Here is a 27646-nt window from a genome sequence, read left to right as displayed (position 1 = left end):
CTCCATCTTATTAATTGATCAATAAACTTGTTAAAAGATGGGATAGTATCTATGCCTGGATAGCTATTGCTCAGTTAGTTACTGTTAATTGATATAATTTGTTTATTGATTAATCACAACCCATATATTGTCAATATAGTGGCTCAGGTTTGATTGAAACTCTTCAGAATTGCATTTTTTAACTTTATCTTTCTCTGCTGTTTAGTGGTGTTTTTTTCGAGTATCTTTTTTAAATAATAGGTTTTAGATTGTAAAAACCCAGCGTAAAAAAACTGTTTATATCTAGCACATAAGAACAATGATTTTGGTAAAAATAAATAAAAATCTAAACACATGAAATCCTGTTACGGATCAATGCTTCCCAGTTGGGAAACCACCGAAGTGGTGAATGTTCTTGCGATTGCGATCATGGCAAAGCTTCGCAGCAAAGCAATTGACAAAAGAAAACATCAAAAACAGTAAAGAGAAGGTTCATTCAATAGCTAGTTTAACGTGGATTATATTTTCAAGTAGTAGGCTTAAAATACATGCACCATTGCAGCGGCTGTTGGTGTTGGGGATCTCATTTCAACGACAGCATGGTGCGCCTTTACTTTCGCGCGTTTCCGCGTTCTGTATACAAGTATACTAGGATACTTATTTATGGTTACTCGCATTAAAAGTTGTTTGTGTGCTGCATAATAGTAGCACATTACCACCACTTTCGTTTATTTTATGTTGCTAGACAACTGCATGTACTTAATGCTTTATTCCGACAACGAATGAGTTTACCATCAAGCTGCTGCTTGCTTTATTGCAAGTCTGTAAAACCTTTTTGTGTTGTGATTATGTTGGTGCGTTTCATTCTGGCGGTACTGTATTTGTCCAGTCCGCAGAGTATGACAGCTGCACCCGAGATTTTTTTATGAAAAAAAAGTAATTGCATTTTTTGCAAGTTTTGGGGGTTACACAAATAAATTTTGCACCAAAGGCACTTAATTGTCCTGCCTGATCTACAGACTGGGTATTTGTTAGTGAAAAGCTTCTATTGAAAAGAACAACTGAAAGTAGGTAGTTGAAATAAAACAGAAAGTCCTATTATGTATATATCTTGTTCTGTAAATACACTACCATATTTTACGGACCATAAAGCGCACCCGATTATAAGGTGCACTGTCAATAAATTGCTTTGATTAGTTTTTTGTTCATACATAAGGCGCACTGGGCTATAGAACGCAACGTATTTTAAGGGTTACTACATACTCGATTGCTTTAAGCTTTAAACTCGCTTCGTGAGCATGTCTCCTTGGCGCCATTTTAAGGACAGCAGGTACTGTAAAAAAATGGTGATATAAGCAGTATTCGCATTATACAATTATGAAGAGCAAGAGAAATAAAAGTTTACTTGTTACGTAATAAATGTAAGCAAGTCACAATAGTACAATGAGCAAAAGAAAAAATGATTGAATATCACAGTTGCTAGTTGCTTTTACCGTAGTTTATTGTGTAAGACGGTGGTTTATTTATATAATGTAGGCAATAAAGCACTACTTGATCCATACATTGCGCACTGGCTTATAAGGCTCACAATCAGTTTATGAGGAAAAAAAGTTTAAATTGCGTCTTATGGTCCGTAAAATACAGTACATACTATAACCAAAGTAAAATTATATTTTTTAGTGAAACAACCTTTGATTTATAGATTCAATAATATCAAAAAATGGGGAAACTGACAAAACAGCAGTCAGATTATCTTGGAAATACATTTCTTACTTACTTGGAAGAAAATGATTTAAAAAAAACCACTTCAAAGCCTGAATTGAGAGATATTTATCTTACATTTCGACGCACACAGGTCATAAAGACATCATACAGTCAAGTTTTGTTTCATATGTCAAGACGCCAAGGCAAGATACATGTTAAAAATGGACATGTTTATTTCCGTGGAACACAAGATTGGTTATCAAGCTCAAGGTATTTTTTTAAACAAACTTTTCAAAAATGTCAAGTTATATACATGTAAACAAATTTTGCATTTCGATACCATTGGCATCATGCTTGTTGTAAGGTGAAGACATTTCAAAATATACTTTATGAATATAATAATTTTTCGTCAAAAAAGTAGATAAATTGTTTTGAGTTTTTAAAAATTAGAATCAGTATCTATTGCATGGTACCATATGTTTTTGTTGAAACCAGTCTATGTGCAGCACTTTGATAATACATTTGCAGAATCAGCTATCAAATACCCAAATATTCAAAAGGAGCTAACCATCGAGTAGAAATTTTTAATCTGCTCCACAGCTCGCAAACAAGGTAATTTATGATGCAAACTAAGTCTAGCATTATATTCATGCATTTTAAATATTTGTCTAAACGACTTCATTATTGAAACAATGTCGAATTGATTTTTAAAGTGTAAATATTCTTATCTGGTCCTATTAATTTATGTGTTAGATAAACCAATGAATGTTTTGAATTGTTAAATACAAGCAAACTTGTATATCAATATATAACCATTAATAAATTGATTATGTTTTTTATTTGTTGACTGTTAAACTGCATGCATTGATTTCACATGATAGAAATAACTAAAAAGTGTCACCTACAACATTGACAAAACAAAATATCACTGATATATACATATACTTTAACACAGTGGTTCCCAACAGTTTTTGTTACATTCCTCCCTTTGCCCATTTTCGAACTATTCATTCCTCCCCATAAGATGAAAAACAAATATTACATACAAAATTATAGCAATTTGAAATATCAATTTATTTCACATTACTACTTAATGCGAAATTTGCTCTTGTTTGCGCTCTGAAAGTAGTTGTATACGCGGCGCAGTTCGTTTTATACTACTCGTGTCTCTTAAATACTGCTAGTTGACTAAAACTTAGGCTACAGCTACACAGGAATCTACACAAGACAATGATATGCAACTAAGAATCTAGTTTCATTATACATACTGTTTACTAACTGTACACTGTTCAGTTTTTAAGCAACTAAGCAACAGCCAGATTGTCAAAAACAAACATGTTAAAACAATGGACTTTGTTACGACAATAATCGATTAATTTAAGTGCCTGAAACGTAGCATAGGGCCGAATATAAAAGTAGACCTTATAAATAGGGATGTCCATTTCAGAATCCTTTACAACCAACCCGTTTCAAGCGTGGACCAGATCCAAATTATGATGGATAATGTGTATGCAAAATATTCTGTAACATTTCCAATGTAAATTTTTTTTACTGTTTTTTTGAAATTCCTCCCCTGAATTCATAAAATTCCTCCCTACGGGGGAATTCCTTTTGGAAACCACTGCTTTAACATCATAAAGTACATGTATTTGTGTGTAATCTGCTGCTCATTTCGGTTCAGAGATGCTCTACTAAAAGGTGGGCAATCTATTGCTGAGGTAACAAGTTATCCAGTTGAAATTGGTGTGCAATTTGGATACTTTACATTTGATGTTGGGGTGAGTCAGCTATTTTCATAACCTTTTAAAATCAGGAAAAGTTCAAACCTTTGCTTGTATTTAGGATTCAGATTCTAATCAGTTTCAAATGGTTGTGAAAAATATCAGTGACGAAAGTCTTACCTTGACAAAGTGTCTTTTTCTGAGAGATAGTGATGTTATGGAGTTGTGTGACGATGAAGGATGTACTAAACTGCCAGAACCTAAACCGGTTGTGTTGATACCCAGTAAGTTTTAACTTTTATTTTTTGAAATTTTGCAAAATTCAATATTAATGTTTAGACTATTGTTTCACATGGGGGTTCACAGAACCTCAAGTGTTTCATATGATAGTTCAACCCCAACCCCACAATGACATTTAAGCTCCCATAAAGTTTTTAAATTACCATCTTCAATTGCAAACTGCTACAACACTAAAAAATCTTTTTTTCAGCTTTTTTATGCCACACCTTATATATTTTTACAAATTTTAAAACTTAGTTTATAAAACCCACGGCTACATGCCTTTAAAACCACTGATTTAGACTGTTTCAAACAGTCTGAGAATGTTGTAGATTTCCTCCATAGTATTTATCATTCTTTTTGCTCAATACTTTCTTCTTACAGAGTCCTACTATTCAATCAGTGTAATATGCACATTGAAGAAAGATGTTGGATCATACTGCAGTGATGTATTTTTTTGCTTTCAAACCCCTACTGACACCTTCATGACAATGCGTTATTTGCGCTGCAAAAAGTCTGATGAAATAACTCGATTTTTGCAACCAACAACTCCATACACCAAACCTGTTTTTGCTTCACTTGTATTTTTCTCACTTACAGATCCAGGAGAAAAAGTTAAATTGTAAGTACATAGTAAGTAAATTTGTAAATTAATTGTCAATTACATGTTAAATTTGAGATTTAATACACTTGGCATTGATGTTTAGATACTAAAAATCTGTTAATACCATTTAATGGTCTAATTAGTGTTTTCTTTATACTAAAGTATATTCTTAACCTGCACTGATGATAACAGCAGTAATTATTGCAATTTAAAATGTTTACTACACATTTTTTGTTTTGTTTTTAGCCTAAAACAAATTGGATAGCAGGTTTTTTTTGAAACAAATTCAGTTTTTAAAAGTCTTGAATACATTTAAAGGGCTTCAGGGTCAAACCAACTTAAATTTGTGAGAGCTTTGCCACAGTATTCGATAGACTCGAAACTGCAAGCAGCTCTAAAGGGAAATGCATTTAAGTTGGAAGATGAGGAGTTTATTAATTCACCTCGCAATCAAGATGAAGAGAATTTTCAGTAAGTGTAAACTAAATTGACGAAAGATCAACAAAATACAAACAGTAACTAAAAGCAAGTTGCCCCTTTCCCAAATAAGCATTTTTGATTTTTATCACCAGTTAAATGAGTTTAACTAAATTACCTGATTTGTGTGCTGTATGTTTTCTATTCTTCAAATTATTCAAAAGAAATACAGTGCACCTTGGTAAATTGAAACCCTTAGGACCAAAAGATTTTGCAGAGGTGAAGATCTGGATTAACCAAATTCGGTTCAACCAAGGTTCACTGTATGTGGATAGCCATTACATTAATTAAGTGTATATAATTTGGAAATATATCTAGAAAAAATACTTTTTTGTTACTTGGTCATTTGCATGAAAGTACGCAAAAAATGTATCATTCAGCGGAAATAACTACGAACAAAGGTAACCCAACTTGTACTTATTTTTAACGATAAATAATGGTTGTAGAAACATACTGAAGGAGGATCTGGATTTGTCAAACTACAGTAAAAAGTTCAGCTGTCTTTTACAATTGGAGGAAATCCAGTCAAACCGGGACATCCATGCTTACGACATGAAAGAAGTTGAAGTTGTGTTGGATCGCAACCATTATTGGCTAAAAGTGAGTGTTAGAAACACCACATTGCCAAACACTGTATGCATATTATTTTTCTTGATCCCATTATTTTTGTTTTTTTCCTACTGTTTATTGTCGTAGTCTTTCCATGGTTTGGTAACAAATGGTTTTAACTAATTTAAATTAACACATTTGGTAGATTGGTATTTTAAGTTGTGCACTGGAAATTTAATTCCTGTTTACCCATTCCTAAACCCACAGGTCACAAAATTGTGTTTTCAATATTTTTTTATCGCACCTGTTGGGAAAAACATGATTTCTTAAGTTTTTCCAAAATGATCATCATTCATTTTGTGTTAAATTGAGTATTTCCTGTAATAAAATCTGATTGGGTATTGATTACTTTGACTTATTATGGGTCCCCTTCCCTGAAGGGGGACACATATTGTTTTTGTCCGTATTTTTTTTTTCTTTTTTCTTTTTTTCTTTTTTTCTTTTTTCTGTCTAACGCTGGTTTGTTAAACGCATTTGGTCAAGAAAGAGTGCTTCAAATTTATTCAAATTTGGACAGATGTTAGTTATTAATCTAAATTTGATCCTCCTGAAGTTTGACCCCGAATTACCCAGTGGTTCACCCACAGGCCCCCAAAATGCAAATTTTTTAAAACATGGTTTGTTATATGCGTTTGGTCAAGAAAGAGTGCTTCAAATTTGTTTAAATTTTGTCAGATGTTAGTTATTAACCAAAATTTGATCCTCCTGAAGTTTGACCCTGAATGACCCAGCGGTTCACCCACAGGCCCCGAAAACGTAAAATGTTTAACGCTGGTTTGTAACGCTGGTTTGGTAAAGAAAGAGTGCTTCAAATTTATTCAAATTTGGACATATGTTAGTTATTAATCCAAACTTGATCCTCCAGAAGTTTGACCCCGAATTACCCAGCGGTTTACCCACAGGCCCCCGAAACGTAAATGTGTCTAACGCTCGTTTGGTCAAGAAAGACACTGTAGGCAGAAGTCCCAAGAGAGTAACTCACTGGTTTACGATAGCAGGAGGGCTCAGCTTGACGTCGGACAGACGTTTTACGAGACATCGTTTCGGTGATTAGAAATCAGCTGTTTTGCACAGCAATGCTATTTCGTTTTATTAAGTTGTCACTCACATTTTCAGTTTTGGCGAAGGTTTCACACCTATGACGTGATTTAAACCTAATAAGCGTGCTTCGGTTTCGTATATGTCAAGCAAAACTTGTTAATCAAAATAAAGTTGAAAAATCAAACTTGACATTTTTGCAAGATAAATGTGTTTTTTTAAATGCTCGTTGTCAGGTTGGCCGCCGCATGACCATGGGTTACTTAAGGTCAACTAGTAGGTATTACTAACACAGTTCAGAACTTTCTTTCATCATAATGTAGTGTTTTTTTGCTATCAATTTAGGAATCAACACTCAAGGCATGTATAAATTAGGTTAAACGGTTTTGTTGAACAGTAAGGACGGTGTCTATTGAAAACGGTGTCAATAGGTCAAACAGTCGTTTGGCGTGTGCACCCTGAGAGGTTACTGCAGGTCAATGGTACGACAATATCTGGGTCAAAGCAAGAGATTAAATTAAAGTATTTGTTTCGTTCTTTTTTAATGTTTTTGTAATTATATGACAATAGTAGTGCAAAAAGAATACGAACAATTTTTTTATTGTTGGGTTAATGCTTTCTAAAATTTTGTTTTTAAAAATCTAAAAGTCACCGCAACATTTGTTTACCGTAAATCCGCACAAACACGCGTGTGGGGACCCATTAGTTTTTGTTTACAAAAACAATCATATGTGTGGATCAAATGATGTGTATAGTAAATTGGTAAATATCGTATAGAATATATAAAATGGAAGTATATCAGAAAGCCACCCTTCTAGTTTTCTTTCTATGGTTTGGTAAAAAATGGTTTTAACTGATTTAAATTAACACATTTGGTAGATTGGTATTTTAAGTTGTGCACTGGAAATTTAATTCCTGTTTACCCATCCCTAAACCCACAGGTCACAAATCTGTGATCTAAAATCGTGTTTTCAATCTTTTTTATCACACCAGTTGAAAAAAGCATGATTTCTTAAGTTTTCTAAAATGGTCATCATTCATCTTGATTTAAAAGTATTTCCTGTAATAAAATCTAATTGGGGTATATATCGATTACTTTGACTTAAAAATTTGTAAATAGACCACTTCCATTTATAATGGTTTATAATCTGTCAGTTTGATATTGATTTTGAAGTTTGCATAAAGAGCATGTTTTAAAAAATGGCTTCTTTTCAAGATAACTTCAGCTTTTAACACACAACCTATGATAAATAAAGCATACTGTATGTTATTTTTCTGGTGTATATTGACTTATATATCAATGCAGGTTCCTGGCCTGGCTGAAAGAAGACCGTCAGTTTTACGAGGTGATAAAATTTACCTGAAAACCGAGTCATATCCTGTAAGATACGAGGGATATGTTCACATTGTTGAGAGGGACCGTGTTGGTTTACGGTTTGGAACAGGGTTGGTGCTTCAATTTCTTAACATGTTTCTAGCTTATACTGTACCATATATTGTGTTTTCTTTATGTACACATGCATATAACTTATAAACTTCTTTAAAAAACTTTCCAAATGAATTTTGCTTTTTAGACTAAACTTGTTTAAAAAATTCTTTCAAAAAGAATGTTGCTTTCCAATGTTTCAAGCAAATAAAACAGAGCTGGTGTGAGGGTCAGAAAGCTTTTCTTAGCCAAGTGTTTGTTTTTTAGGCTTACCCACCCTTAGCACTTCTAAGATGTTGGTTTGTTTGCCAATGTAAAACTGCTCGCAATTCGTTTTTTCAATTGCTCTTTATTAGCGTTCATAATTTCTTAGATTGAAAATTGAAAACCAAATCAAAGTCCAACAATTTCTGTACCATTAAACAACCATGCATTGCAGCTTCCAACGCATATACACCGGGAAAATGAAATTTGACGTTTCCTTCACATTCAGTCGGCTCCCGATTAGGCTAATGCACCGTGCTGTCATGGGCGTGGGAACAAAACACTACGAACAACTCCTTTTTCCTGCCTCAGCGGGTGATCACTCCACAGGGCCAAATTTGCGGTAAGGCAAAATTTAGCTCCTGTCGAATATTACATAGTCTGGGTGTGTGTTCTTGTGCTGTTTCAATTCGTGTTATGCTCTCAACTATGTTTGGGTCTTATGCGGTTGAATTAGGTTACGCCTTTTACGCAGCTGCGTTGGTACTGGGCCAGTAGAAACGTCTATAGAATGATTTCATTAAAAAAACATTTTGATGACTTCACGCGTGACAAAATGGCGCCACGTCATATGCTGATGGTAATTTTCTGCATTTGTCAATGACGCAACCGTTTTCAAGTCGCTTTTTTGTAACTGATCTATTTCCCCAAATTGTACAATTTTTTTTTTTAAATGTGACGTCATACTTATGGCGTCATAGATCAAAAAACCATACGTGACGTACACCTAATGACGTCACTGAGCGAAAGAATTTTCCAAACATGTCAAAACAGATTATTTGCGCCATTTTAGAATGTACGATTCAAATTTGGATAACAATGACCAACAGAAGAAAGCAGTTCACGCAATATTCTACGGAAAGAGCCAATGTCCTTATATTATATATGGGCCACCTGGTACGGGCAAAACAGTCACCATGGTTGAAGCTATCAAACAGGTGAACAGCCAAGTTTTTTTTTTTATATTTAATGTATCTCAAAATGTGGTTTATGGCGTTGACATGGTTATGCCAAGATGGCCGAATGGTTAGCACAACCGCCTCGCCTTGTTTACAAGGTTGTGTGGTTCTAATGCCCTCTCAGACAATTGTGTTTTTCGGATCAAAAAAAATTAAGGGCATTGCTCCATTTGCTCTAAGGCAGTGCTCTTCAAACTGTTTTGGTTTGGTTAATCCTTAAAGTTGTTGTGACAAACTCATGCACCCTGTTTACTTAAAGGTAAACTAAGGTAAAACGCAATATGAAAAATCATTTTGCATATCACCATATCTAACACTTTCAATGCGGTTGACATAAATTAACGTCAATCCGCACTCAGCGCAAAACGTCTTTTGACGGAGATATACGTCAACTGCACTGAAAGTGTAACATTTTAAAAAAATACAGAGGTTTATTTATACATCAGTTGAAACCTAGATATTTTTTCTAATATCCTGAAAGTCAAATAATAATGGTTCATAAAAAGTTTGTGATTCACCCTTGTATACCTTTTTGTAAGGGTGCATCCTATGCATATTTTGGTGCACCGTGCACACCGGTTGAAGAGCACTACTCTAAGAAATAAAAAAAAATTGCAATTGACGTAACAAACAGAGAGTTACAACCATAATGTTTTTCATTTAAAATGTGCAACTGATCTGTCAATAAATAAACATAAACCCTCAAATGTTGCTAAGTTCTTGCTTTTTGCGCTTTGATGGTGTCACTTTTCGATTTTAGATTGTAAATCATCGACGAGAGGCCCGGGTTCTTATTTGCGCTCCTTCCAACAGCGCCTGTGACCTGATGGTGGAGAGGCTGCTGGCTAATGCTGACAAAAGTTGGGTTTTCCGAATGTGTGCCCTCTCTCGTCCGTGGCAAGACGTACCTGAACAAATAAGAGTGAGTGACATCGGTCCTTATTAAAAACTGGTAAACAGTTTAATTAAGTCAAGTATATTTTGCCTGGTGAAAGAAAACATAGCGATAAAATTGCACACACCAAGTCGGATATAGCTGCGCAACGTTGAAACGTTATGGAGCGCAAAACTGTAGAGAACACAGTTGATGGATAAGGGCGAAACGCGCTGCAGCTACACCGTTAATAGATTGTTACTTAAAGCTTGAATTGTGATGTTTAAATAGTCTTAATTTGTGTCACCTGGTTATATACTGTATTTGGAAAAGGTGTCGTTTACGATTATAAAGATTGAGGGGGTGTTCGATGTATTTGCACAACTAATGGAATAATTTCAAAGCAATAGATTAAGACTTGTCATGGGCAGGGTTTTTTTAAGGTTTGGGTGACCGCTAAGTAGTTTTAAGTGACCGCAAGTGTTTCATTTAAATACCAAAAAAAGCCATATTTGCTTAAACGGGAATTTTGGGAAACCGCTGGAGAAATTTGAAACACCTTAAAAAAAACACTGGACTCATGGGTAAAACTTTATCCTATTATATTAGAACCAAGCTAGCAATTAATTTGCTGTTTAATCGTCCAAAGTTTCTGGGTTAATTTGTTTGTATGAAATGTACATCAGTATTTTTCTAAATGTGAATTTTTTTCTCACACAGTATAAAGACACAATACATATGATTTACATAGGAAGCTTTATATCCACGTATGTGATTTCCACACCTTACAATAAAACCGTAAATAAAAAAGTAAAAGCCTTTCACACAAGTTTGAATAAGACGGAAAGTGACGATGCCTTCCAAAATGGCGAAATTAATATTTCTGTCACGCAAATAAACGATTTAACTGACGCCGAACGTGTGTCGCTCTTTTTGAGTAATTTGTATGCCTTTTACACATTTTCAGTCGGTCACTAACCGCATGGGGGACGAATATTATTATCCGTCTAAGGAGGAACTGATGGAAAAGCGAGTAATAGCCACAACACTTATCACTGCTGGAAGGTAACACAATATAACATGTGCTTAAATATAGTCACCTCTGCAAGCCCCAGCCTTTAAGGGCTGTGCAAATAGTATCGAAGTTAGGCACACAAAATGCATTCAAAGTCCATTTACGCCGCTGTGGTGCAATTCAAAGTTAAAACTTGTGACGACACTGTTTGATTGTTAACGGTTTGACGTAACAGGGGAAATTCCCGGAGTAGAAACCGTAATTTCCTTTTCGGAGTTTCCATACATTAGGTAAGATGAACTGTTGGTAACCTGTTACGCCTGTCTTTCTACAAGTAAATAAAGTACTAATAATACCGTTCTTTATATAAGCTGTTGCTGTCAGGCATAATATCAACCTTAAAGAGCTATTTTTGCAATTGTATTTGGACGACAAGAGCTCTATAAGGCTAATGCCTTTCTTTGTTTGTACACGTTAGGTATGATTATTACAGATGAAAATCTGTTTGTAGAACTAAAGCCTGCATTTTCATCAATAGTTTGCATGTTAAATTAGCTCCTGTCTTTTGTATGCATAGAATTTCTTCGGCTTCATTTCCATCTGGTCACTTCGATTACGTGTTTGTGGACGAGGCTGGACACGCGGTGGAGCCAGAGGTCATGATAGCGATCGAGAACATTCTGGTGAGAAAGCAGATTTCAAAAGCGAAAGTTTTTTGTATTAAGGCCAATTCACCAAAGCTTTTGTTTGCCAAATACATTATGCCGAACACGATTAAAACCCAGACCATTGCTTGTTAAATACGTTTGCCTTTAAGCCATTTTGGCGATAGCTCTCATACTGAACTACCGATAAATAGTTATAAAAAACATCCGACATGCAAACAAGTAAAACTCTATTATTTCGTTAAACTTTACACGAATTTTGCGTGTTTGTATGTAGGCAGTGTATCCTATATATTTCCATTAAGAATGCCATAAAAGTCCCTTTGACTCTGTTTAATTTAATATATTCCTACGGTTAGGGCCCAGAGGGTCGAGTAGTTATGGCGGGGGATCCCAAACAACTAGGTCCGATCGTTCGATCCAAAGTCGCAGTGGATTTCGGTTATGGTAAGTGTAAAGTGGACCACACTGTGGAATTGCTACTTTTTTCATTTATAAAAAACTAAATTTTAGAAAAATTCTTGAATTTAAAAAAAAAAACATATTATAGCAACGGTTAGGGTTGCCATTATGTTTTTATAATTTGTCTATATTTTGATGTTATCATGTTTGTTATAATTTTTAGGCCATTTTGTCGCTCGCACCTAACTTTGGTCTTGGTTTGAACAATGTTTAGTTTTAATTTTCCCAAGATGTTTGTCATCGTGATAAGAAGAATTTTTTCTGTGCAAATGTTCGGTTGACAAGTAAAAAAAGATTTATTGTTTGTGGCCTAAATACATAGGCTATGTTTCCGTGAATACGTTTGTTTCCATATTGTTGGGGGAAATCAAAGTCTCTCCCAGTAGACCTTATGTTTTAGCTATTGATCTATGGCAAATATACCATACATCTTTTTCATTTATTAATGGTTTTTGCTTTTCCAGGTAAATCATACATGGAGAGATTAATGGAAGATTTTGAAATTTATCTTCCTGACAACGAAGACGGCTATGATGCCCGAGTGATCACAAAACTGCTGAAAAATTACCGATCTCATGAAGGTACACGACTATAGGTTACATCTGCAGCCATCGTCGGGCGGTTACTGGCTAGCAAGAACCCATAGCTAGCAAAGTTAACCTAATGCTTTAAACCAGGCGTGTGCAACCTTTATTACTGATGAACTAAATACAATGACCATGACTAGGCCACCGAATACACCTTTTATGCAACAAAATTTGACTTAAGTTGTTTTGTACCAAACATGTTTTTAACAGTAAAATTCGCAAGTGATTCTAGTTCAATTGTCAGGTCGCGGAACAATAGCATTGGACGCACAGTGACATAGTAGGAATTGAAACTGCTGGCATTACTACACAAAAAACTTCAGCCGGACACACTCCCAAGAAAATTTAAACGTCTTCGCAGTCCGCACAACATTCATTTGACCGCGGATCGAATGCGCCCCTTGAACAAACGTTATGCCATCCGCGAATCAACCTTGCTTTCCTTAAAAGTCAAATCGAATTTTTTTATTGTGTGCAGATGTGACATATATTTTTGTTTTCATGTTTCAACAAGCAACAGCTATTCAAATTTTAGGTGCCAACCAATACTCTTTACTTGTAAGTTAGTAAAGATCAGGTCTACAAACATCACACACGATTTCAACCGATGTGAAAACAACTCATCCTTTTTTAGATATTCTCAAAATTCCCAACGAAAGTTTTTACGATGACGAGTTGTTGGTTTGTGCCAACAAAATGATGCGAGATTCTCTTTGCACGTGGGAAAAACTCCCCAAGCAGGGATTTCCAGTTATATTTCATGGGGTCAAAGGTGAAGATATGCGAGAAGGAAACAGCCCGTCATACTTCAACCCCCAGGAAGCATCAAAAGTGGGTAAACTCGATAGTGGAGAACTGCTTCTTTCTGAAAGCTGTAGCCCCACAAACCCATAATCTATAAACGTTTTGCCCTTAAAAACATTTTTCCAGTTAGTTCACAGGTCGAATAATGATAATTTTAGCAGATGCAAAACTGAAATAATTTCACTCATTAGACAACCAGCATATAAAACTTTTTTTTATTCAGGTTTACGATTACATTTCTGATCTGCTTTCAACTCGACACAACCCTGTCCGACCTGCGGAGATTGGGGTTATCTCGCCCTACAGACAACAGGTGAATCTTATTGGATTTGTGTTTTGGATACTTGCGACTCTGTGTTTATTTAACTGATTGCGGATACAATAAGTCGTTAGGGATTGATAACTCTGTTTATTTTAATATATAAGTTACCTGCAGGTATTAGGCCTATACCAACTGTCTTGTACAACTAAAACAAAGGTTTATGTTGTACGAACAGGTCGCAAAGTTTGTTAACATTTGTAAGTAGGTATAAATGTTAAAATCGGGGGAGTCCAGAAACCTGTTACTCACATATGTAGTAAGCATTGGACCCTAGGTATCTTATACTTAAACTTGGTACCCTTTGATTTCTGTAGGATTAAAAAATAAAGATTTTTTTACGTGTGAAAGCTATATGTGTGACGTATTGATTATGTGACGTCATTATTTCCCGGAGCACAATTGGCATGAAACACTTGCCAAGTTTTGGCCTGTCACCGAGCAAAGTCAATTGGTTTTCCATCAGGTAAAGAAGATTCGGCAAGTGTTGGAGAAGAAGCAGGTGCTGGGAAGAGAGAAGATCAAGGTTGGGAGTGTGGAGGAGTTTCAGGGTCAGGAGAGGAAAGTGATCATCATCAGTACCGTTAGAAGCGACTGCCACAACTTGGTGCACGACAAAAGATTCCATCTCGGCTTTCTTCAGAACCCGAAGGTAACTTTTGAGATTTGAAATGTGGGAGGTTACGTTTTGTTTTATGTAATTATGTGTTCCCTTTCCTGAAGGGGACACATATTGTTTTTGTCTATATTTTTTTCCCGTCTAACGCGGATTTGTTGCCACGTTTTGGTCAAGAAAGAATGGTTTAAACTTTTTCAAATTTACACACATTATAGATATTGGTCTAAAGATGGTCCATGTGAATTTGGACTCCGTTTGATCCCTCGGTTCACCCACAGCCCCCAAAAAGTGAAATTTTTAAAACGGCTATACTTGCTAAAGCAGATGATTCTGGAGTTTTATACTTTTTGATTGCTACATTGCAGCGTATTTTAAAGTATTTTGTAACTTGAAGTTGTATATATCCATTTTCACCCCTTTACCCCCAAGTATTTGTTTGTTTGTTCACATGTTAATGAGGTCAGATATACAAGACTTAACCTGCTGAAATTTTAAACAGCTGTAGATAGGGTGCTCCTTGTTGGCTGTTAACAATTTCAGTGCAATCGGCTCAGTAATTACTCTTACAGCCCAAAATATGTTTCACATGCTGTCTTTTGTCAAATTTGTGCTCGCTCAGTGCACAGCTGACGCAATGGGAGTGATTGACGATAGTGGCGCATGGAGAAAAATGCGTCTGTTTCACGCATGAACGCAGTCGTCACTTGGCCATTTTCTCACTGGTTGGAATTAAGATGTTACGATGTTAGTTATATTGCGCTGTAAAATGGTGCGTAAATATGGCACAGTTTCTGTAAAATGGAATAGATAGGAAAACCACTATTCCAGTTTAACGATGATTGTGCCCTATTTTTACTGTTACTAAATCGCATATGCACATGTGTGGTGACCCATTAGATCAGTGGTTTTCAAACTCGGTTTTCGGGGCCGCATGCGGCTCCCAACTGCTTATTTTGCGGCTCGCACCAGACCTCAGAAAACCACCGAAGATTGCTTTTTTAGCTTTCAAAGTCATCTTCTTTAGTGATTTTCTCAAGGTTTCGTTTTTTTTGCGGCTCCCTACACACTTAAAAAAATACCATTTTAAGTTTGACAACCACTGCATTAGATTATGCTTGCAGAAACAATTAGGCCTATGTCATAAAGTGCCAGGAAAAAGATAGGGACCCAATGAAATGTAGGTGCCAAATATATATCCATTATAAATATAGTAAATGGTATATGTGATACATCGTTAAATATGATGTAGTATATATAAACTGGCAATATATAGGAAAACCACTATTCTAGTGGAAATTTGCATTTAAAATGTTCATGAAGTGTTTATCTTATAAAGTTTGTTTATCATTATTTTCTTTTTGCTGTCCGAAGCTGGTTTGTTCCTATGTTTTAGACAAGAAAAAATGGTCCGATTTATTTCCAATTTTTACAGCTGAGAAATATGTGCAGAAGTTGTGTTCAGTATTTTTTCCAAGTAAAAATTCGGTCAAGTTACGATCGCAACATTTCCAGTTTGCGAAAACACTTCAGCAATGTAGTCATGTAGATGTCTTGTAAGATCCGGAAAATAAAGTTTAAAACAGAAAAAATTATAGACAAAAAACAAAGACAAAGTTAACACCAAGTTAGTGGGATAGTATATTTAGTGTTGTCTTATCAACGCATGTCCTATTTTCTTTTGTTTAGCGGTTCAACGTAGCGATCACGCGTGCCAAAGCTCTTCTCATTGTGATCGGGAATCCCAGTATTCTGTGCAAGGATCACTACTGGAGGAAGCTACTCGACTTCTGCAGAGACCGCGGGGGTCTGAGTGGAATTTTCTACAGTCTTGAAGATATTGAAGACGAGGGAAGTACGGGAGGAAACAGCGATGATGAATCTTCAGGTAAAATGAGTTTTTACGTTTTGTATTTCTTTTCTCGAATGACAAAACAGTGTCTGGCGTAAAAAAATGTGTAGTTTGTAAATCCAATTCCATAAAATATCTTCTATTTAAAAACCAATCTTAGTACGGTACGACAATTTGAAGGCGTATTAACGAATCAAGCATGTCTCATATAAGCATTCCCACATGGAAAGGCACAGACTAGAAAATCTAGCCTGGGTTCGCGCTCCACCAACTGAGCTACGCAGGCTTTCATTATGGGCTTTTTCTAACCTTCGCCTTGCCGTATGACAATGCTTGGAAGACCGTCGCGGTTCGATATTACGATATTTATATATATTCTGTCAGGACCTGACCAATTTTAGTTTAAAGCGTAGGACCAGCTTGCGAGTACACAAGAGATTGAGAGTTTAGAGCCCACGACCATACAATCACGAACCATTTGCGCCACTCATTTGCTTTTTCACCCTCATGTACTTTCAAAAATATCTGTAAGTTGAAATAATTGATTTTATTCACGTGTCCGTAATTCACGTCCGCCAGATAGCGCTGCTACTCCGGTGCATTGTTTTTGTTGTTGGAACTTCCATGTGCTGCTTCGCCGGTGTTTTTTGCGATGATTTGCGATTCATGATTAAAGGGGTTTCACAGTAAACAAAAAAAAGTAATTATATCGCGCATAACAACTCCGTACAGAATTTCCTAGGTTATAGATCAGTGTTTCTCAACCTGGGGGTCGCGACCCCCCAAGGGGTCGCCAAGCACTTTTGAGGGGGTCGCGGAGACGTAACCGAACACGGAATACTTTATCTGTATCATAAAAACTTTCCCTGTGACTTTTGTTTAGCATGTAGTAACTCACACGACCGTTTGATTTAGAACGGGCGCAACATTATTTGTGATTGTATACTTCTATAATTGCGGGTTTTGGTTTTTCTTAACATAAAAAAAACACGAAATAGTGAAATAGTTAGTGAAAAATAGGGGTTTTCCGGAATACAGCAAAACGCCGAACTATTGCAGCCACGTTAAGATTGCAAATGTGTGATGAACACAATCAACACATGCTGGTAGTTAAACTTCTTGTGTGTGTGCGTATGTATAGGGGTCGCGTGGTGTTAGAAAATCTCTAAAGGGGGTCGCATAGTAAAAAAGGTTGAGAACCACTGTTATAGATATTTAGTTACTAAAATCGATTCTTCCTGGCGTGCACCCCAATTTAACCCTATTTTGTCAACGTTGTAAACAGTGATTTTAAAACTTTAGTGACGATCTTTAGATGCAGTTGAGGGTTTAAGCTCGTGCTTTTCAACCTGGCCAGTTTTGAAACTTAGGTTGGAACTTTTCGCTATGAAGGCTACATCGCAGATCCTTATTTAACCAACGGCCGCCAAGTGTCTTCTTGTTTTTGTTGCAATATTACTGATGTAAAGAAATAGGTTTATCTGATAACTTATGCATATACACTATCTAATGGCGCCGGAAAAGCCCAGATTAATTTCTCACTTGATGCACGGATCCAGCTGATCAGTCTGACGATCAGTCTTTTTATGACGTCATCATCTGTATTATGACGCTTGTGGTGCCCGTTTTTCCCATTGTTTACACACAATAGGCGTAAAAAAGTCTGACGCTCATAGCCATTAGGCTGGTAATACTTTTTCAAGTACCACAAAATCTTTTTCGAGCAGTTTGAAATAAAAATAAAAAAATAAGCAAAATATTTACTTACATTACCTGCCACTAGCACATACTCGTACATTTTAGTGTCTATGTTCATGGCCGCATACATTTGTCTCCGCGGCCGCAGGTTGTGCACCCCTGGCTTAACCATTCAACAGCGTGAAAAACGCTCAAATTTGTTTTTCCAAAAATCAACAAACACTGCCAATATCGAAAAACAGCATAATACGTGTCAGGTATGTCGTCTCAGTCAACACTCTTAAACGTGATTCATATTTTTCATGTCCCGCGTAAACTGAGCGATACGTAATTGTGACGTCACAACGGGAAATCGATAGTTACAATGAATAACGAACAAATATTATTTAACCCACAATGTTGTTGGACAAATGAGCCACTGTCACATGACTGATTCCTGTTTGGAAGTATTATGTCATGCTGCCTAAATTCATGTTGTTTTTGTGTGTGTATGTTGTTGTTTGAAGATATTTTGTCGTTTTAAAATCGATATGAAACCTGGTACGCGCTCCCTAAGGGGTAAAATATTTACTGAATCATAGTCCAGAGTTGCAAGCGGGCCCAAAATCTGAGCCCGAACCCGGCCCGAACCCGGCCCGAACCCGGCCCGAACCCGAAAGTATAAGCCCGAAGCCCGGCCCGAACCCGAAACGTTTTTGAGAAGCCCGTTTAGGCCCGAAATTTTGATTGACAGGCCTATCCACGAAAGCCTTGCAACAAAGGATGAGAAATAAAAAAGAGAAAGACAACAAACACAATGAACAATAGTAGAAAATGGCGTAAACAATGTGTTTTAGAGTAGGGTGGGCATTAAGTCTAAGCCAGAGACTTGTTACTTAGCTGAGTGATTTTATTTAAAAAATGGCGGACACGGAACGCAAAGTCAGGCCCGTTTTAAGCTCGTTTTCTCACAAATACCTAAGCCCGAACCCGGCCCGAACCCGGCCCGAACCCGAACCCGACCCGAAAAGCCCGGCCCGACTTGCAACTCTGAATCATACCATCGCCGTATAACGAAATACGGCAAACGAACATTTTGTAAAATGGTTCGTTTAGGGTCGTTTCTGTTTATCCTGGTTACGACATGTTAAACATCCACACGAACGTTGTCAAAGAAAACATAGATTTATAGTCCCATATATGAAGTCGTTTTCCTTTGTTTCTGTAGCGCAAATTGTAATACAAAAAGCATTTGCAAAAGTTAATTCAAAACAACTGCTATTCTTATTGATGGATTTTATTTCTTCGAAACGGCGTTTTAATTTAGTGTGTAATTAAATAAAAGGTCGACGATAAACACGTTTATGTTAAAGGGATAGCCATTGCTCAGGTCAACCAATGTCATATGTATAAATTTAGGATGGAATAAAATGTAAGTTTGTTTCGCAAAATGCTGTCATACTAAAAACTTTGATTAAAATAACAAGTTGAAAACGGAAACCAAATCTGCTTTCATCGCAAAAAAAGCAAAAAAGTGAATTTGGGAAACACAGGTGTGGTGCCTGAAACGCAAATTGCATTTAATCCTCGACTGCAGCGTCTTAGCGTGTTCAGCATGGGTGGCAATTGCAATGTTTGTTGTCCAAACTGAAAGTTACACGGTGTACCGCTGTGGGTTCGGATATTGCTGCTGGTTTTGTGGTTCGTTTCCTAGAAGAGACTTGATATGATCGCCTTTTGATTGCAAATAACTCACCTTGTGTGTTTAAGTCCGACTCCCTGGAAATAGCTTTTCATAAAACGATTGCATTGTTAACAATTCTATTTTTGTTGGTTGAAATGTTGTCTACTGAAGAAAAACTAGCACAATTTACCTTTTTTGTCCAAAGGATCATTGAAAAGATTTTGCATGGGGTTTTTTTACGCTTGTTTACGTTATTAGTATCTTCTGTATAGTGAAATTTGATACCGATTTTTATGTCGAATTTTAGTCGAAAACGAGGAATTAGAATTTCCCTGAAAGCACAACTATCCAAATGTCAAAATTGTAAGACGTAAATAATGCACGTTTTGCTTGTTTTAATTTCAACTAAGATGTACCAAAGTTTATGCAACTGAATACGGTTCAAAGGACAATACGTTTGGTACGCCCATGTTTAACCGTGACTCTATAATACACACGTGCACAACAAAAACAAATCTCAGTGGATTAACTCCATAGCGTGTCTTCCCATAATTTATTTGTTTACAACAGTTTATTCTTGTGGTTTAACTTGCGCGTCGAAATCCGCTTTATCGCTTACTGGCACCACAAATGCGTAAGGCCAATAAACCGAAAGCGGATTTTCTTTACTTTGAGAAACGACTGTAAGGAATTTCACACCCAAGCGACCACACACCAACCACCCACGTCCTTATCGGCGAGAATTCGAGTGCTAATTTCCGGCCGATTTTTTTACGCGTGCCTGGGATATGCAGTGCTCTTGACTCCAAATATATCTGGAGAGGCAAAGTTAAAACAACAAGCGCTCATTAGTTTTGCTGCTTTTCTCATAGCGTTTTATCTCAAAATCACCTCGTTAAAGATCTTGTCTATCGAGCACAATCCGTGCGGAAATTTTCAATTGAACCGGACTTTCCAAAAAGCTTTTTTCCCAATAGTCTTCTTAATTTGGGCATTACGTCACCGATAATGAAGGAAATCTCGTATAAGGGCTGTCAACAGAAAGAAATAGCACCGAAAAGATCAAAAAGATAGCACGTTTTCACTTATTGTTTTTGCGGAGAAATGTCTCATAACGTGGCACTATTTTGCTTTTCTGTTATTTACCAAAAATTGTTACAATGACGTCACTACTTTTTGTAGACGAAGATGATGACGTAGACGCTTTATCTCGGCGTATGGAAGCTATTGGTCTTAGCCGCGCGTCGCTGGAAAAAGTCAGTACATTGCAAAAGCAGGTCGTTCCCGAGTGGAGAAACGAAATGTGAAACACTGCAGTGGACCAGGTAGAAATGTTGTGGTGAAACACTGTGCTGGCATGCAGTTTTCCACTAAAGTTCCAAGTACCGAGATTTCGTCTCTTACAGTTTGGATTGTATTTTGGGTAGTCGGTGTTATAGAATTCCATTGTGTTCATATGCTATTTAGGAAAAGTAAATCAAAAATCCTTCCGTTTATAGATTTACTGCCTGCAGTATAGGTAGCTTTATGAAATGCAATAATCTTTTGGCCAACCCTTAATTGTTCATTTCTGTAGTTTGTGTGCCAGTTGTTCTACAGACATTTTTGTACCATTTTTTTAGATGTCTGCGTTTTATTTCACCCCGTTTTTAAAAATCATCCTTAAAGGCTTCAATAACATTTTTACCAATCTTCTTCAGTTTAGCAGCATTTGTTCTGCTAGGTGTTGTCTTTTTTCTATTTGCTAGATCAATGTCACATTTTTTTCGATTTACGACTTTATACCATTCCGTCCTTTAGAACGTTTTTTTCGTCACCATTTTAGGCACCATGACTTATAAAATAAATGTCCAACACATATTTCTCTACTCTCCTCTAAAAAAAGTGACGTAGAAATGTCGGTTGAGTCAAATACAATTGTGGGTTGATCATTAGTACAGTTTTTGAAATATGCCTGGCAACAACATATTCTATATTTTTAGGATTCTGTCATTCCCCTTTTACCCATTTTTGTAGTTTTAATATATTTTGCCCCAGTACTATTGCTATTTCAAGACAAGCTGCCCAAAATGTCCTTAGTGTTACGGTTAGGTTTGCGAATTTGTTTCGTTTATAAACGATTTTCTTTAAACCAGCGGTCACCATACTACGACCCGCAGGGGGGATCCGGCCCGTACGACGTCAGTTCACGCGGCCTGCGAAGGATTTTGGGCTTAACGTTTATCATAAAAAAAAGCTTGAGTTAATTGTCGAACGTTAATTTACTGCGAAAGTATTTCCACAACAATATGTAGGATTAATTTCATCTAGTTTTACAGGACGTACAAAATGATCCAAATGCAGTATGTTGCATCACTGACAAGCCTTAAAGTACCAAAATGCCTTCATTATCGTGCGCGAACAACTGCCTTTCGTTTGTTAATTGTGATGAATGAGTATTGCCGGTAGAGGAGATCCTTATTCAACACAATTTATATTTAAAAAGAATAAGATTGTAGCTCGTGCAAAAGCGCTTCGCGTACCACATTTTTGGATGACGTTGCGTTACGTCCTAACGGTTACGGCTTGTAACATATGTGGCCCTCGCGTGTCATTTTTAATGTTATCAGGTCCGCTGTGAAAAAAGTTTGGTGACGCCTGCTTTAAACGTTAAACGCCACTTTCCAAAGAAATTGGAAAGTATCCAATTTTGCTGCAAAGCTGATCAAGGCAGTAAAATCCACAAACGCATGTTGTTGTATTAAAGCGACAGGGTTTAAAAAATACACGATTTCCCAATAAACAGCACGTCGCCTATAGCAGCACTATTCTAATTTAACTCCCCCCGGTGTTAATCGAAATCTAAGGGTTGTCCCACTACAAACTAGTTTTCCTATTAACCCTTTTTACAGTGCTTTTTCGATTATCCGCGACATTTTAAACCGGTATTTATTATCCGGTCGTCTTAAGGACGGTTTTATGCGGTAACTGTTAACAACTAATAACAAATAAACTGTAAAGCAGTGGTTCTCAACCTTTTTGCCTTTGCGGACCCCATTTGGTACTGTTAAGCTGATCGCGGACTCCTTTGAAGGTCTTGGTATTTTTTGTTTTTTTGTGGCATATTTTTATGGGTCCCCTTTCCTGAAGGGGACACATATTGATTTTACTCGAATTTGTTTTTGTTTTTTTCTTTTGTTTTTTTTCTTCCCAAAGTTTGTCCGACCCGTTTTTCCATCTAATGTTTGATGGATTTGGATGAAATTTTCACAGATGGTAGATATAGGTATGTAGATGTGCATCCCACTTTGTTTTTGTTGATTACCCCAATATTTACCCCGCTAGCCCCCTAAAATGGGTTATTTTCTGCCTAAAGTTTGTCCGACTCGTTTTTCCATCAAATGTTTAATCGATTTGGATGAAATTTTTACAGATGGTAGATATAGGTATGTAGATGTGCATCCCACTTTGTTTTTGTTGATTACCCCAATATTTACCCCGCTAGCCCCCTAAAATGGGTTATTTTCTGCCTAAAGTTTGTCCGACTCGTTTTTCCATCAAATGTTTAATGGATTTGGATGAAATTTTTACGGATGGTAGATATAGGTATGTAGATGTGCATCCCACTTTGTTTTTGTTAATTACCCCACTAGCCCCCTAAAATGGGTTATTTTCTGCCTAAAGTTTGTCCGACGCGATTTTTCATCAAATGTTTAATGGATTTGGATGAAATTTTCACCGATGGTAGATATAGGTATGTAGATATGCATCCCCCTTTGTTTTTGTTGATTACCCCAATATTTACCCCGCTAGCTCCCTAAAATGGGTATTTTTTTCCAAAGTTTGTCCGACTTGTTTTGCCATCAAATGTTTAATGGATTTGGATGAAATTTTTACGGATGGTAGATATAGGTATGTAGATGTGTATCCCACTTTGTTTTTGTTAATTACCCCACTAGCCCCCTAAAATGGGTTATTTTCTGCCTAAAGTTTGTCCGACGCGATTTTTCATCAAATGTTTAATGGATTTGGATGAAATTTTTACGGATGGTAGATATAGGTATGTAGATATGCATCCCCCTTTGTTTTTGTTGATTACCCCAATATTTACCCCGCTAGCTCCCTAAAATGGGTATTTTTTTCCAAAGTTTGTCCGACTTGTTTTGCCATCAAATGTTTGATTAATTTGGCTGAAACTTACACAGATGGTAGATGTAGGTATGTAGATATGCTTCCCACTTTGTTTGTCCTGATAACCCCAGTATTTACCCCGCTAGCCACCTAAAATGAGTGAGTTTGTAAACAATGTCGGAATTGGCTGAAATTTGGATAGCTTGTAGAGTATGACATTTATAGGTGTCGATTGTTGTGTTCAACCCTGTAGCCCCAACATTTACCCCACAAGCCCCCAAAGTGTAAAACGTGTTTGTATGTTAATGGGCACCACAAACGAATTAATTCTGGGGCGCAATTGTGTTACAAGGGCAACTAGTTGTATGTTGCTCGTTGGTGGGTTGCTTGGTGGACATTTTTGCACCATGGCAGTTAGGGGGTGACATCAGAAGCATTAACGGTTGTTGCTCAAAACACCTCTAGTGGTCGAAATTTTAAACATTGGCCGATTGGGCTGAAATTTTGCAGTACTATTGGTTGAGTCATTGAGGTTTCGTATTTTTTGAGTTTAGTGTCACATCCCATTAGTTACCCTACTAGCCCCCTAAAATGGGTAAGTTTATTAAACAGTGTCGGAATTGGCTAAAATTTGGGTAGCATGTGGACTATGGTTATCTCTTGAAATGCACTATTTTTAACTTTACATGTGTGGGGACCCATGAGTTTCTGCCTGCAGAATCAACTAAGGTTATAAAACACTATGGCTAATATGGGACCCAATACAAAAAAGGCATGGGAAACATATTTATGTTTTAAAATAGGTTATAGTGTAAATGCAACAACAAAATGTGCTAAGCCACCCTTCTAGTTTAAATAGCGCTTTATCAATATCGTTGTCTGCAAAGTTAGGAAGTTGTCGCGGAACCCCTGAAAACGCTTTGCGGACCCCCGGTTGAAAACCACTGCTGTAAACATATGCTTTTAAAATAGCTTTTTATTCAAACGAATCGTAAAGCAACTATTCAATGTTAAAATACATGCCAGTGGTGTAAATACGAATTTAAATACCCGCTTTTGTGTTGTTTGTTTTTGCCTATCCGTTCGGATATTCGAAAAGTATTTGCCAAATAATCGAGACTAGATAGTCGAGAAAGCACTGTAACTTACAAAGGACATTAAGCTATCAGCTCTGCGACATTTGCGACATAAATGTCATTTACAGTAACGACTGGAGCAAAACTTGTCTCTTTCCAATCGCCTTTCCGTATTTGTCGATACTTGTGCATGATTTATGGTTGATGTCTGTAATATCGCATTCCGTATCAGCTGTGACGTACGTTCGTAAGATTAAATCCAATGACAGATCGGCAGTGACGAAATTTTGTCACAAACCTTTGATTTTATGAAAATCAAGGCGTGTTACGTGGGTTGGCCAAGTTTTGGCTTCGATTTGATCGATGGCCCGCTGTAGCCTACTGTTGCAAGCGAATTTATTCGCAGCCATCATAGGGTTGGAATTTTCTTTGCAAAATTGAATTCTGAAACAAAATCATGATTATTTCTGTTTATGTGTAGACGTACGTCCTAAATCATTTTTTATTTCTGTTGTAAGACGTACGTCCCAAATCATTTTTTGTTTCTGTTCATGTGTAGACGTACGTCCCAATACAAAAAAAATCAAGAAAAATTAGTTAATGAAAACATTACTCCAAAATAAGTATACTTTGCGTTGACCAACTGCCCCTGTATGGTGCAGAATCGTTTGTATTTTGCTATTAAAAGTCTTGGCAAACTTATTCAGCTAAGTGTAGAAACATGTCATTTTTTCTGAAAGCATAATATTCTTTTGTAATGTTTTGTTTGTTTAAAAGTCGGTTTCTGCGTTAGATGCATTCGCTCCCACAAACGACTTTCTAACGATGCCGGGACCCTTAAAATTGCTGTTGTTTTCTCGGAAATGGTGATTGTTTAAATTGTTGCTTTGGCTGCATTTTCAATTGCTTTCAAAATTCTTCAATTTGCGGCAGTCGCAGGTCAAATTTAGTCAACGATTCGCTTTTTTTTTTTATGTTATCGTGGTTTGCAGTTGTATAACTCGAAATGCTTTGCTCAACCACAAATGTGTTGCTTTTGTGTTTGAATTGGGCATTTCAAATCCAAGACATTTTTCTAGCCTAGTACGATGCACCAATAAAGCGTAATTGTTATTGCACCACAATCAGCTTGTTTCTAGTCTTTTGAACAAGTTTTTGGTACCTTAATGTCTTCAACTTGTTTTAGCATATTAAGTTATATCCTAACATTCCAATGTTAACTGCCTACTTTTAAAGTGTTAAAGGCACAACTTTAGGGTTTAGCATCATCTGTTTGCTAGCGATGTTTACCAGCCACCACGACGTGTACATGTACTGGTTTTTTTTCTTTTATTTCTGATGGCCGGTTTTTGATTTCCAAACTTCGTAACTGTTGGGTTTTTTTAGTTGTCACAATGCCTAATTTGGGTATTTTAACACCAACTTCGTGTTCATCCCATCCGTTGTTATTTTATAGTAATTGTGAGTTTAAGGCGTAATTGGCTTTTCGTGAACCGTTGTGTTTACCCAATTAATAAATCGTGCATCGTGCCTGTAAATTATCTTAGCTTGGGTCGAAGATTGACGTCCTAATTTGTACGACGTCATTATTAAGTGACGTAATGATAAGAAAAGATGAAACTGTGTCTTGTTTTCTCCAAATATGGAAACATGTTCCCAAGGAAACAGAATCAGTCGATAAAAACTTAAGAATATATATTCGTCATATGTGTCTTGTTTTGTTATATTTAAACAAACTTACATGTAAGTTATGATTTTTGTATTTGAATAAAATAAACATCGACAGCAGGCCAAAACTGACGATCACTGTCCGTTGGTTTTTTTTTCTTTCATACTGTTCAACCTTTTGGGTAAAAAAAATATAGAATAATAAATCAGTTTTATACCCTAAATAGATTTTAGTTAGAAAATCTCGCCCTCTTTCATCGACTTTTTCAAATAGAACGATGATTAAATGTGGCAGCTATAGCAAAAAAACTTACAAAGCTTTATAAAAATGTACAGAGCCAGCTTTGAGTTTATTCTTTCGGCAGAAATTTACCTTTACACAAAACAACTTTTCATATTAGGCTGTACTGTTGAATCATAGCAATACATATTGCGATAAAAAAGATATTTTATGCAAAGAGAAGATATCGATAGCAAAAATATTATCGCCCCGGAACTATCACAGGAGAAATCTAAGTCATTTCCGATTTCAAATTCCGATAAAATAGATGTGTAACTTGTGGTGTTAGAAAAACATGCGAATTATACGTGAACGCTCAATCAAGCTTTTCCTCCTAAAAAATGAAAAAAAAACACCATTACAAATCCTTAAAATATCATAAGGATTAGGGCGCGATTATCGGTTTAAAAGTCGGATTGCTATCGTCCAGTATCGTCTAATCTGGTTGTCGCTCAAATTTTAACACCTGTATTTCATGATTTTCACGTTTTGTTTTTCATTGATTTTGACATCATTGCACGCTTCCATCTGTTTTTTCAACAGAGTCCAGAGTTTTTTTGTGCTGTTTTTCGTTTTATGTAGAGAAAAATAGGGCTGAAAATTTACAAGAGAGCAACTTTTTTGTCTTAACTTGGTTTATAGCCGTTGTTCTCAAACTTGTTCACATACGTAGCGCTGTAACAAACTGTTTTATTTTTTGCGGCACCCTTAGCAGGCAAACGAAACAAAAGTTGCCAAAAGGAAGTTAGTTTGCAACTTTAGTGAGGTGGATAAGATATAGCTTTTTATGGCACATAAGTAAAAATATGAGATTTAAACATTGTTATGCATGCCACATTTTGTCATGAAGTCTGAAAACACCGATTCTTTGCACTTTAAAATAGCAAATATTTCGAG

General features: G+C 36.5%; 1 protein-coding gene across 1 annotated transcript; it reads left to right on the top strand.

The window, feature by feature from the left end:
* Positions 1–316: 316 nt before the first annotated feature.
* On the top strand, positions 317–26339 carry LOC145237885 (putative helicase mov-10-B.1). Its single transcript, XM_080100875.1, has 21 exons — positions 317–581; positions 1682–1953; positions 2212–2295; positions 3365–3461; positions 3526–3688; positions 4068–4305; positions 4606–4758; positions 5211–5364; positions 7718–7857; positions 8277–8444; positions 8895–9039; positions 9821–9982; positions 10902–10999; positions 11527–11632; positions 11974–12061; positions 12541–12657; positions 13298–13494; positions 13691–13780; positions 14253–14438; positions 16092–16290; positions 20798–26339. Exons 2-21 carry the CDS (start codon positions 1700–1702, stop codon positions 20920–20922), a joined length of 2964 nt encoding a protein of 987 aa, XP_079957001.1. The 5' UTR covers positions 317–581; positions 1682–1699; the 3' UTR covers positions 20923–26339.
* Positions 26340–27646: the final 1307 nt, after the last annotated feature.

The sequence above is a fragment of the Phallusia mammillata genome, chromosome 7 (genome assembly GCF_965637545.1).
Source record: "Phallusia mammillata chromosome 7, kaPhaMamm4.hap1.1, whole genome shotgun sequence".
In the NCBI taxonomy this organism is placed as follows: domain Eukaryota; kingdom Metazoa; phylum Chordata; class Ascidiacea; order Phlebobranchia; family Ascidiidae; genus Phallusia; species Phallusia mammillata.
The sequence above is the reverse complement of the archived record's forward strand: the minus strand, read 5'-3'. Positions and strand labels throughout refer to the sequence as shown.